Source organism: Schistocerca piceifrons, chromosome 6 (assembly GCF_021461385.2).
Source record: "Schistocerca piceifrons isolate TAMUIC-IGC-003096 chromosome 6, iqSchPice1.1, whole genome shotgun sequence".
Taxonomy (NCBI): domain Eukaryota; kingdom Metazoa; phylum Arthropoda; class Insecta; order Orthoptera; family Acrididae; genus Schistocerca; species Schistocerca piceifrons.
This window is the reverse complement of record NC_060143.1, coordinates 199132150-199146167: the sequence shown is the minus strand read 5'-3', so window position 1 is coordinate 199146167 and position 14018 is coordinate 199132150. Positions and strand designations below refer to the sequence as shown.

At 38.6% G+C, this 14018-nt stretch overlaps 1 protein-coding gene across 6 annotated transcripts in view; it reads right to left on the bottom strand.

The window, feature by feature from the left end:
- Positions 1-14018, bottom strand: part of LOC124802933 (E3 ubiquitin-protein ligase HECTD1) — a 325190-nt gene that overhangs the window by 182159 nt on the left and 129013 nt on the right. For 5 of the 6 annotated variants that reach the window (XM_047264012.1, XM_047264018.1, XM_047264013.1 and 2 more), the window contains exons 16-19: positions 13308-13343; positions 4399-4574; positions 3482-3649; positions 2774-2896 (exon numbers count right to left, since the gene is read on the bottom strand). In XM_047264012.1, the coding sequence (XP_047119968.1) occupies positions 2774-2896; positions 3482-3649; positions 4399-4574; positions 13308-13343 (503 nt within the window). The remainder of the gene's footprint in view (positions 1-2773; positions 2897-3481; positions 3650-4398; positions 4575-13307; positions 13344-14018) is intronic. The other variant, XM_047264016.1, reaches the window with a different exon arrangement.

Below are 14018 nucleotides of genomic sequence, written 5' to 3'. Positions count from 1 at the left end.
CTAAACCCACACTGATTTTCATCCAATTGCTCCTCAACTAATACTCGCACTTTCCTTTCAACAATACCTGAGAAGATTTTACCCACAACGCTGATTAAAGAGATACCTCTGTAGTTGTTACAATCTTTTCTGTTTCCATGTTTAAAGATTGGTGTGATTACTACTTTTGTCCAGTCTGATGGAACCTGTCCCGACTCCCAGGCCATTTCAATTATCCTGTGTAGCCATTTAAGACCTGACATTCCACTGTACTTGATGAGTTCCGACTTAATTTCATCCACCCCAGCTGCTTTATTGCACTGCAATCTATTGACCATTTTCTCCACTTCCTCAAACGTGATCCTATTTCCATCATCATTCCTATCCCATTCTACCTCGAAATCTGAAACATTACTGATCGTATTTTCACCTACATTGAGCAACTCTTCAAAATATTCCCTCCATCTGCCCAAGGCATCCACAGGATTCACCAGCAGTTTTCCTGACCTGTCCAAAATACTTGTCATTTCCTTCTTACCTCCCTTTCGAAGACTGCTAATTACACTCCAGAATGGTTTTCCAGCAGCTTGACCAAATGTCTCCAACCTGTTTCCAAAGTCTTCCCAAGATTTCTTCTTGGATGCTGCAATTATCTGTTTGGCTTTGTTTCTTTCTTCAACATAACTTTCTCTGTCTACCTGAGTTCTAGTATGTAGCCATTTTTTATACGCCTTCTTTTTCCTTTTACAGGCTGCCTTGACTGTGTCATTCCACCAAGCTGTTTGCTTCCTCCTACTTTTACACACTACTGTTCCAAGACATTCTTTAGCCACTTCTAGTACTGTGTCCCTGTACCTTGTCCATTCCTTTTCCAATGACTGTAATTGACTACATTCAACTAACTGGTACCTTTCTGAGATCGCTGTTATGTACTTGTGCCTGATTTCCTTATCCTGAAGTTTCTCCACTCTTATCCTCCTACATATGGACCTGACCTCCTGCACTTTCGGCCTCGCAATCCCAATTTCACTGCAGATTAAATAATGATCAGTGTCATCAAAGAATCCCCTGAATACACGTGTGTCCCTCACAGCCTTCCTGAATTCCTGATCTGTTATTATATAGTCAATGACAGATCTGGTTCCCCTGCCTTCCCAAGTATACCGGTGAATGTTCTTATGTTTAAAAAAGGAGTTTGTGATTACGAAGCCCATACTGGCACAGAAATCCAAGAGTTGCTGGCCGTTCCTGTTGGCCTCCATATCCTCTCCAAATTTACCCATAACCTTTTCATACCCTTCTGTTCGATTTCCAATCCTGGCGTTAAAATCACCCATGAGCAGAACACTGTCCTTGTCCTTTACTCTAACAACTACATCACTGAGTGCCTCATAAAAACTATCCATCTTATCTTGATCAGTCCCTTCACAATGCGAATATACTGACACAATCCTAATTTTCTTGCTAGACACTGTCAAATCTATCCACATCAGTCGTTCGTTTACATACCTTATTGCAACTACGCTGGGTTCCATTTCTTTCCTGATGTAAAGCCCCACACCCCATTGTGCTATTCCTGCTTTGACTCCTGACAAGTAGACCTTGTATTCTCCCACTTCTTCTTCTTTCTCACCCCTTACCCGAATGTCACTAACAGCTAAAACGTCCAGCCCCATCTTACTTGCAGCCTCTGCCAGCTCTACCTTCTTCCAAGAGTAGCCCCCATTGATATTAATAGCTCCCCATCTCATTACCATTTGTTTGCCAAGTCGTATCTTAGGAGTCCCTGGTTTGTCAGTTAGAGGTGGGACTCCATCACCTCCGAAGGTCCAAGGCATTTTGCTCTGATTGTTGCCAGCATCATATTTAAAGTACCAGGGAAGCAGGTTGCTAGCCTTACTTGCCCCGAGTCCCATTGGATTTTACCCCTAACGGCTGAGGGACTAACCGGTGGATTTGGTAGTCTTTGCCGTATGAGTACAAAGGTGACCACGACTCAGAATATGTCCGAGATGCCCAGCCTTATTCCAAAGTAACTGGTATCCCGACTGTCGGGACCACTTACTTGGCCACTCATACGTTGCCCGTGGTTCATGAACTAGGACATGACTACAGGAACCCACACCATGAACCACTGGTGCCTTGTTTAAACTAAAAACATTTGATCAATGCAAAGTGAATGACGGTGTCAACTAGCACTACAAGTGGCCAAACCCCAAAACACGCTAAATATGGTTCGACACAATCACAACAATCACCAAACTGCGTTTGCGCAGTGGAGACAGTTAAGAAATGGTTGCGATTGGTCACTATATCTTCATTCAAACAAACCGAGTTACTCATATCAGCCACCACGCCAAGTAGAGCTTGGCAGCAGCAGGAGATGCAGCACGAATTGTTCCAACTCTTACATGGTTAGCAGTTAAAATCCGCTGTGTAGAGTGCCCTGGTGTCAAGAAACTTAACCACGTTATATTTGTTAACACTACTGGATGGCCAGCATCATGCCAGTGTCATTTTTTCTACATGAAATTTTTTTTTGTACTGTGTAAATCGGGGGGAAAATTATAAATATGTTGAAGCAAAATCAGTTGCAAATGAACACTGTGGGAATAGAAAATTTGACGGTAAGGATAAAAAATGTCGGAAGTGGCAGAAAAATGTTAATGAATGGTGACTGACCTAAATTTAGGTACATGGATAACCAAAGCATAAGCAGTTTTCATACACAAGGGAAGCATTAGCAATTTTTTCTGCTTGTGAGATTTCATTATTACACTCAATGTAGGCTTACCTGTTTCTGACATGCTAGCTCAATTTGAGCCACAATGTTCCCAAGCTTTGCAACTACTCCTCTAGGCTGTGCCTGAGCTGCCTTGAAATACTTGTCATAGATTTCTTGGGCCTGAACTTTCACCTGGAGGGGAAAAAAAAACCACTTGCTTAACAAAATTCATATATCGCCAACGCGCACGCGCACACATGCAGTTACTGTAACTGCAGCAATTCATGATCTCCCTTCAGGCACTAGTACATAGTTCACAACCACACTGCACTGGATAAAATTTACCATGATCTATGGCAACAACACTGGTGTATCATCTCTCTGCAATCAGCCACAATAACCTAACTATCACAGCGTCTGATGCAGGTCATTTACACTATTCACTACTGGTATTTCTAAACAATCAGTGTTAATTCTACAAACTGAAGATAATATTACTTTCCTTTTATGATATTATACTAAATGCAATACTAAAAATTAATAGTAATAAACTCACAAAACTGTGTTATGAAGTATTGGCTGCAAAACCACATACAAATTCTCAAGCAAATTTAGTTCTGATTAGATATTTTTTCATGGGCAACAAAAGAGTGGGAACTGAAAACATATTTTGCACAAAAGAATGACTGCAGCTAACTGTTAACCATGCCAAAACAGGTCTCTGAAGGTCCAAAGGTACTGACCGACACGGTATCAGTAATTACAGTATTAACATACCTTCTGCTTCATAGCTTCCATCTTTGATCGTAGCCGTTTTCCTCGCTTTCCTGTCCATCCTGCAGCAAATTCTGGACCAAGTGAAGTTTCAGCAGTGAATGAATGTTTCGTACCACGATTTGATTCAAAAATAAAACCGGGTAGATCTTCACGTAAAATAGTTGTTTGCTGGAACAATTAAAAAACCACACACTTCACATGAAAAATATACTCTAAATGAAATAAATATTTACATATGATATTCACAAATACTCTGCAGTTTTATATTAAATTCTCAATACTGAAGTGACAAAAAATAACTTCATAATAGTATATATACAACTGCTAGCTCTTTGGTCAACCTAAGAAGAAATGGATTACTAACATTTGTATCTTTACTAAACATAAACACATTCCTGTTAAAAGCTTCATGTTTGTGAAAGTATTAATGTTAAATTGCTTTTCCACTATTTTCTATTCTCACAGTACTCATACAAGTGGATTATTTTCTGACACTTTGTCCTTGACCATATATTTTGAAGTTTCTGGGATCAATGTGAGAGGCAGGGTTCGTGACTGATGTATGATTATAATGAGAAAGACTTCTTTGTCAATGTTCCTCGAATTTCCTTCCACCCTTTCACCATCCAACCTTCAGAACATACACAACTTGTTATAAGTTTGCTCCCAGCTCCATGACAAAAGACCTACTGTAAATTCATACTTAAGGCTTGCTCTACGTTTCACCTCTGCCACCTTCCACTCCAATCCTGTAGCGGTCACCTCTTAGGTTAGTCACCTTAACAAGCAGCACAAGTTATTGACTCCTATAAATTACAGTGGCAAATTAGGATCACCCACATAACACTGAGCAGACTGGAGTAAACAAAGGACCTCAAGGATTAAGCAATGAAGATTATGACAACATAAATACATACCTGCTGGCCATCAGAATTATGTATATGAAGCTCTCCCTCTTTTCGTGAGGACAATGCCCAGTTCCCTACTACTAGTCGAGCCGGCCCAGCATGCGTCAAAACTGGTTGGCTCGGGGTATTGGGCTTCACTTGGGATCGAGCACGCTGCAGTTTCTCAAGAAATTCCCCTCGATTCTCTGTGAACACAAGAGATAATTATCATCTAATTATTCTCTCTCTTTAGCATTCCAGGTGCATAATAGTTTCTATGCGCCGTGTGTGTGTGTGTGTGTGTGTGTGTGTGTGTGTGTGTGTGTGTGTGTGTGGAGGGAGGGGGGGGGGGAGGTGCCTGAGCTTTGTAGGTTGTCATCTCTATTAAGCTGTTAAGCAATTTTTATTTATTTATTTATTTATTTATTTGCTGTAGTCTTCAAAATTTGTGGTTGAATCATGGAGATTTATTGGGTGGTAAGTGGGCTTTAAAGTAACTCTCGTAATTAATTTTTCACCTACTGATGAGAATCATAACAAAGCTTTCATGCATCTCACTCTTGAGTCTTCTGATATGAGAGATTCCCAACAATGTATACCTCACTTAATTGAAATCTGAAATGCTTAATAGTTCCCGCCAAAAATGAGTCTGACAAAGGATGCAAATATCTTTTTACATACTTTATGTAGGCTTTCATAATTGAAGTAGTGAATACTGAACTACCACTACTTTGTTTCTCGTTGGTCAGCAATTGTCTTCCACTCTGTTATTCACTGTGTTCTAGAGCTTAATTCTTATTCATTCTCTCTTATGACTCAGTCTTCCGAATCAATCCTGTTTCTTTTCAGATTATCATGTATCTAAACTAATTTCTCCTTCAAGTTTCTCCATACGTACACGGTCCTGTGTGTTAGCTACTCAACTGCAATTTCAAACTTCATATCCAGTAAATTCCTGTCCTGAATAATGCTGAAAATGTAACATTGTTGCTATACTGAAGACATACTGCAACAATGTTACATTTTCAGCATACTTCCTTTAGCCTTCAATGATTATCACACGGTGCAGAGTTTTAAATAAATGTGAATGCGCAATGCTTAAAAGCATATAAAATGGACCTATGGAACTTCACCCAGTTGTACAAGAACTCTAAGCTGAAATCTATTTGATAAGCCTTTCTACATACACAATGCAGATAACAATATGTAAACACTGAAAAAAACAACACATTAACACACCTATTACGATGTGGAAAAACTGCTGGCATTCAAAACCACTTCTGGTCATCTCAGAATGGATAAACTTACAGGTTCCGTATGGTTTCCAAGTGAATCTTATACCATTCTTTCTGAAAGTTAAAGTCTCAATAACATTGATATCTATTAACTGAGGTGGCCAGAGAAGATGTGACAATTCATCCTTGTGTCCACAAAACCAGTCCTGGATTATGAGAACTGTGTGGCCCTTGTGGTATCGATAGCTATGATGCTATGGCGTAAATACACGACAGCGCACTCTAGCCGGAGCAGGAGAGCTCTACGAGCTCCGCTCCAGATTCTACCCATTTGATCAAGAGCAGACGACTGCGACACTTCACACCTCATTGCAAAGTTATGTAACCATTGATTAACTTGTTTTTTGCCTATAGTAAACATCTACAAGTTGAAACACAGTACCGACGTGTCTTACCTTTTCCTGCTCCTACTCACTTCCTACAGTCAGCCAACCTTTCAATTTTCAGGAGCAGACCCACGCGTCGCCTTCCATGTGGGATACAAAAGCCCTGTCATCTTGGAACACCGCATCACCATAGGCAAACAAACACTATATTGTGGGATGGTCACATAATCCTTGGCAATAACACGAGCTTGCAGCCCATGAAATACCATGATAAGGCTGCCCAAATCACCACCGAATTGGCACAATGTTTCACTCTTCAGACATAAATTATGCCAAAAGTTGAAAACAGTATGCCACCAGACTAATCCGACCAAATGACTTTCTTCCATTGCTCCATAGTCCAGGTTTTAAGGCTTCGGCACCACAATTTCCTGTTTCAGGCATTTACATCAGTAATGTGTGGTTTTGGGATTCCTTCAGCTTGCCCTGCAATTCCCTGCTTGTAGAGTTCCCTTAGCACTATTCTGGTACTGACTAGGTTCGCCAGTGCAACTTACAGTTCTGCAATGACCTTCTCAGCTGCCATCCATTTTTCATCACAATTATCTTCAATGCCTATCACTGTCACTCAACACACTTTCATACGCTTTGTGACTTAGTGGACAATGTTTTTCCACTTTCCCTGTATGGGGTACAACTCTTTGATATTGTGTTCTGGAAACACCAAATGCTTTAGCTATCTTGATTACAGATGCACCCACCAAACAAGCATTAACAATTTGCTCACTTTCAAAATTGCTTCTCCCAACATAATGCTCTTACAACTATACAGAACACTACAAAGGTGCCATTTGTGGTCAAATACAACAGTGCAATCAACAGGTTTGGCTAGTATCTGCATTTATGTTCAAGTAAAATTTACAACAGAAAGAGTTTGGATACCACCCACTTCCTAATAAAAACAAAAATAAGGAAATCAACTTCCTCAGAGTTATCTAGTAGACAAATTACATAACAAAAAAATATGACATGGATAACAAATAATGTTCCATTGGGTTTCAACTATCTCAGTAAGATATCACCCTATGCAACTTCCTTCAACACAATTTTACTGTGGTGTTTGTTTAGACTGGAAAAAAAAAGAGCTTTATGAAAATGTCCACTCACCAAATCATGAATAGTTTCTGACAGAACAAAAAGAATGAATGCGCCTTCAACCTGATTCAAGGATCAGCAAGATGTGGGAGTACATAGCTTCCACATTTCTATATTTGTTCATAATATTTCGACTCCATTAGTTGTCATATGGTTAATATGCCCTTAAGCAGACACTAAACAAACACCATCAAAACAGTGACAGACAGACAGTAGTACAAAACATTCTAATATTAGCTTCACAAAAAATCTGCCAAGGAAGTTACAGTATAAGAGATACGAATCTCGCTTTCTTGTGAGCAGACTGAGGAGAAATCCTTAATTGGTCATTTCTCCAGCCCCCCAATAATATACAGACTTAGTTAAGTTGGATGAAATGTGTAAACTACCCAGACAAAATATATGCTCCCATCACGAGATGCTTAACAAAAGAGGCCAGATGCAAGTAGGACTCACACTATGAGTGTTCCGTACAAACTTAATTATGTACGTAGATAGTTCACCCAACCCTGGAATAGAGAATCTCTATGATTTTTTCCCATAATCAACAATGATACTGGCAAGGAGTCAGTTCGGGAATTCCATGATTTTCGAGAATGTTTTAATTTTAAATTTGTACATGGATAACAAGTGACAAAAGACACATTTGTGTGATGATTTATAAATTACCAATTTTCTGATTTTTTCCCTTTACATCTAGTGTGAAATCTTGCTTCCTGCCAGTTTAATGATTTTAGACCAACAGAAAATACCCTATAGTTTCTGATAAGTAACTCTGCGAGTAATAAACTATGTGATACAAATGACCATATCTTCTGACTGCATTGACTTAAAAGCTTCAATTTTTACACCGCCAATGGACTGTATACCTCAGTACGTGACAAATTTGAACTTGATACATATATCTGTTCCTGAGAAAAAGATTTTTAACAGGGATGGACAGACAGACAGACAGACAATATTTTTACCAACTGTGGTACAGAATCTTAAGAATGACATCTTTACTTTTCATTGTTGCACAACAGGCAAGAGAAAGCTACAGCGTATAAGACATAAATCTTCAAGAAGGACCTGTGTGTAAGCAAACACTTAAAAACTGTGTTACATTAGGTTGGTGAGATAAATTTGGACTAACACATTTTATCCCAACTCAAGTACTACATCTGTATTTATTACACCTGTACCCACAAACCATGTATGCTGTGTCATTTGGGGTAATTTGTGTACACAGTTCTATTGCACTCCCAATTACATTTGCTGACAGTCCATGAAAAGAATAAGCGAGTGTAAACATCCCTGTAAGGAAGATTTTTTGCAGTTTTAATATCATGATAATTAGGCTTTTTCCTATGTCACTGCGCCATCACATTCCTTTGGTACAACTTTGAGTACCAGCTTGAACTTGGGGAGCATTAGAAGTGAAGCTATTTTTGTCAAGTGCATTGAGGATGAGGGATGGCAAAGTATCACCAAAACTGCATTATCAAATTTTGTGTGAAGCTGGAAAAACCATTATTGTACATTATGAACAGTTACAAAGAGCTTAAGGAAAACATTCCCTATCCAGGGCACAGGTGTAATTTGCCACTTGCCCTTTTAAGCAGATTGGTAAGAAGTGAGACAAGAAGGTCAAATGCAGAGAACTCTAACAAGACACCAATATAGAAGGAATTAAACGTGTAATGCGATCAGATTGGGAAATAACTAAGTAAGAGAATGATCAATGATGGGTAAAATTTGAAAAGCTTCAGTGTCCTTCAGTTTTAATACTAGATTAGGAGATGCACAAAAGATTGTTGAATAGAATTTCTTCAGTTCAAACAAAGTACAGTCAGTGATATGTGTGTGTCTTGATATTCTGTACAGCCTTCAAAGAGGCAGAATTCTTCGGTTGCATTATCACATGTCACAAATCATGGATTTTCAAATCTGACTCAGAGACAAAATGTCGAATTCCTAAGTGGCACACCAGAAATTCTCCCTGTCCCAAGAAGGCAAGAATGAATACATTTTTTGATGACTACAGGACTGTGCACAGAACAAATTGTCAAACTTTTTATCAAAAAGTCTTTCAAAGATCCAAGAAAATGAGGGCACATGTGATCACACGTGCTGTATCTATTTGGATACTACACCACAAGACACTGTCTTATCATGTGATAGTCTCCATCAACTTTTGGCAAGAAAAAGCATTCCTGCATTTTCTCAGACTCCCATTTGCCAGACCTTAGCCCTGTAAAACTTCTTATTCTTTCCACACTTCAAAAAAACCCCCTTGACAAAGCATCACTTTGGTACTTTCGATAACATCCAGAAGAACTGTAACGAAAATAACTGCATTGAAAAGACTGTAACCTGTGGGTTGAAAGTTACTTGAGCAGAAATCTTCCACCATTACTAAGATGACTAAAAACAATGCCTCTGCCACTGTGTAACAACTGAATGAGACTATTTTGAAGGGCACAACCCTAAAGTAGCAAGAAATTAATGACTACATGGAAAGGCAAGAAATAAACACCAGCCTACGTTATCATAGAGATATCTGCAGTAAGAGCAAGATCTCCAGTGAGGAAAGAGAAATACCTCTCTAGACTTATAATTCATTAGTCACTTGAGATCATGTTTAACTGAATCTCAATTGAGACATTTTCTGACAAAGTGGGTTAAGACTACATTAAATACAGATATGAGTTGCTAATAATACAAACCCAAGAAAAGCATATGGACAGATTCTATGTAAGCCTGCACACTGTTCTACACTGCTACAGGAGAACTGATTATTAGTCATCCTGTACGGCAGTTGTAGCACTCTTCTGGAAAAGGCGACTTCCTACACCACGAGCACTACTTGCTTCACCAAACTTGTGTTTGTACAGTGGAGTTGTTTTAAGTTTACTATGGGAGTATTTATTTGCATTTATATGAGCTTTTATATCAAATATATTCCTATAAACAATGGCTGAAAAGTGCTTAATTTGTAAGTGTGGTGTTGTCAAAGACCTATGTAGTATTGGTGGGAAAGGGACTGTATTGGTAAATGTGATATCTTGCTGCTGTCTGTCATTGACAGCATATTGTAAAATGGTCTGTCTTTGACAACATGTTCTAAAGCCACATAACTGTGTTGTATTTATTGGTGAATTAACAAATGACCAGAAAGTTACTGTGCTTCTCTCACCATAACAACATAAATCACTTCCATTCAGGAATTGCTGGCAATTTCAGAGTGGGCTGCACTTAGTGTAATGACAATAACTTCCATGGTATATCTTGCAATGTGGGAGTGAATATGTGTGATGGAATGAGAGTGATTAAGTTCATGTCTAGAACAGTTATCTGCTGTAATGTATTGTTTGTCTAATGTTGAAATACTGAAGTTCCATAATGCTATGTGACCTATTTCTGTTCAGAAAAAGCCAATTTAAGCCTCTGGGCCTCTTCAGTGCTGGGAGAGCTGAGGCTGGGGTGATGCATTCGATACCATCACGCTGTGAAAAGTATTCCAGTCATTGACAGTGCAGACAGTGAAATCAACATTGCGAATACATATCTACAGCAGGTTATACTTGGGGGCAAGCTATTCAGTGTAGTACAGTTAGCAGCTCCAGCTGTTGAGCTTATTTATGTAACAGCTCATTTAGCAATTTCAAATAAATACTCCTTTAATGAACTAAAAATAAGCCCACTATACGAACATGAGCTCAGTGAAGTTAGTTTGCCTACTCACATGAGAGACCTGCACAGAAAATGCTGGGGAGGTGCAGACAGTCTGTAAACTGAAAAGCAAGCAGCATTCATGGTGGGAGAAGTTGCCTTGCCCTGAAGAATGTTACGGCTACCATACAGGATGACTACAAATCAATTTCCCTCTAGCAATGTAGAATGGTGCGCTGAGATTTTCATAGATTCTGTCTGCACATGTTTCTTGCATTAATATTTTCGTAGTTCATATCTGTATTCCACATAGCGCTAACACACTTTCCGGAGAATAAACACCTCCCAAAATGGCTGCATACTGTGTCAGCGATTTGTGATTTCTAAGGCAAGCTGTGGAAGGATCAGCATAACTTTGTGAGGCCCTGCGAAGTTGATTTTTGTGAATGGGTGGTACAGAGAAATGTAAAACTGCGAGGTCGCTCTTCACTTTGTAGACCTATGGAAGAGGGAAGTGTACAACTACAATCCAGCCATCTACCTTCCCTGCCTTTCCTTCCTGTATTACCCCCAGAACAAAACTTATCCATTAATATGGTTCTATTGTATTTAGATGTGACACAAACATTTTACATTTGTTCTTCTTATTTAACAATATGCATTAATTTTATACCACTGAAACACTATTTTTAATAATATACGATTTTGCCATCCCCTGCAATGTGCAAACTATCAGTCCAGGAGAAAAAATGAAAAGGACCTTTTTGTAGTAAATTTAATGCAGTTCAATTTTGTAATGCAAAACATTTTCACTAGAAACCAACGTTTTAAAGATGGTCAAGAAACACAAAGAAATACAAAGAAGTGTCCTTTAAACACCCCCCTCCCCTCCCACTCTCATGGTCAGGATTTTTACAATGTTATTCATTACACTCCCCCTACCAATGCACAAAAGTTTGCGACTATATGATGTTTCCCCCTAGTTTTCCATCACTGACTGGACTACATTAATACCTCACTGATCTGATGATGCTCTAGGTAAGGCATACCATTTCATGCACTAAGCTGAGAGCAGTTCATACCCAACATCTACATCTACACCTATACTCCAGAAGCCCCCCCCCCCCCCTGCTTCCCTGTTCAATTCACGAATGGCCTGCCAGAATAATAAGCATAGTTAAAGTTTCGTATGAATTCTGGCTAATTCATTCACTGTCTCTAAGTGCATTGCCCAAAAACTCCTGTCAAAACTTTACTGATGTATTGAAACAATAAATGTTTATACTATTCTCAGTTATAATCAGAAGTACACAATATTTCACTATTATGAAATATATTACGTTTAAAATTTATCTGTATTTAGTAATAAATGCTTTTTGGCATGGAGTACTACATTAATATCTTGGCTGACAGTCCTTACTGTGTTGACCCTAGCCCCCAAATGATTTAATTTGAAAACAAACCTGTGAAGTTGAAATGTGCTGTTTTCACCTGTTAAAACATATTTTGAAGGAGAAATGTTTTTCACAACACGGATCAGAATTGGTAGATTCACATTCTGCAAACAAGCTGTGCGATATGAGAAGCAAGCTACCAGCTAGCAAGAGAAGAAGGCATCCACAAGCCTGCACAGCGAACAGCCACTGGATCACAGAGATTCATGGACTTCAAATCTTATTTAGTAGTAACCCACAGACTTGGTTGATAAAACTTTTTCACAAATGTATCTCTATTGTGTCCTTAACAATCGAATCACTGAAAAAAGCGGTCTGAAATATTTGTATGATTAGCTGTAACCCACACAAATACACAGAAATGAGCAGTGGCTGGGAACTACACACTGGAACGAATCCCATTCAAGCTCACATTTCTACATTAACAGCTACACATCAAGATTTATTGTGGTATTCTGTGCCAGTAAGCATTCTAAACTCAACATCAGTTAAATTCAACACTAAACTATAGTTTTGGTTTTTGAAAATATTACTACCATAATTCGTAAAGCCAGAAATTATGTCAGGTAATGTGTGAAATTTTACCAATATCAGCCAACTGTAATCCTGATGTTTATGGAAACAATGATCCTCACTGCCATTTCATTGCACATTTAAGTCATCTAATGAGATATATAAACACAATTAACACAAGCAACCTCCTCAAGCAAAAAAGAATATATTCCAGACGCAATTTTTGCTGACACCTCTCATTGCTATGACAATGTGTTCTGTTGGGTAAGAGGAATAAAAGGGGAAACTACACTCCATCCGTGAGTGAGGGGGGGGGGGGGGGGGGGGGCAATGTTTTTTTCCAGAGAACTTGACAACTGAAAATAATGAACACCAAAGAAATGACCAGATTTCCATTTGAAACTTCCAAGTCATCATCCATGAGTTCTTTCAGTAACTTACCTTCTGTATAAGATGTGGCTCCAGAAGGGCAACACGAATTCGTCCCATTCACCTAACCCCCCCCCTTCTTAGAATACCTTGCCAAATTTAAAGAGCCTTACCTTCAGTTGTGAGCGTTTCTGTGTTTCTTCCTTTCCCTGGGAGAAAGAAAGGGTATATTTAGTAACAGGAAACCGAGGAGGCTGTTAGAGAAAATATGAGAAGTAGAAAACCAAACAAACAGCTGCATGCAAGGACTGATGTTAATTAAGCCACTGACACTCTCATGAATTTGATATGCAACTGTATATTGACATTCAACTATCTAGTCATAATGTTAAAACGCTCTTCATAGCATGAGACGGTTATAACTGTGTTTAACTGAAACAAGTAATATGAAAAAATATAAACGGTTACAACATTACACTAACAGCTACCATATAAGGTTGTTTTTATCTGAAAAAATGTCCAACATTTAAATTCAACCGTAAGATAAGAACTATTATGTTATGTTGTATACAATTTTTAATACTTCTGTAAAATCACAAATTAAATTCATAACTTTTCAAACTAACAAAAATTTCTGCTCCCTGATGGCATAACTAAAAATAAGAAAAGTGAAAGAACAAATACCGTATAAAGAGCATACCACAGAAACAGCTCTGATGAGTCTGATGAGCAAAAGTTTGCTCTTTACAAACAAGGATTGAATACAAACATATTTTGTACACCTCTCTCTCAGTTTTTAAATGTCTTAGTCGTTTTTCCTCAAATACAACTTTAATATTCAAGCCACCGTGTAAAAAGGGGAACAACATCAATAAAACAACTGG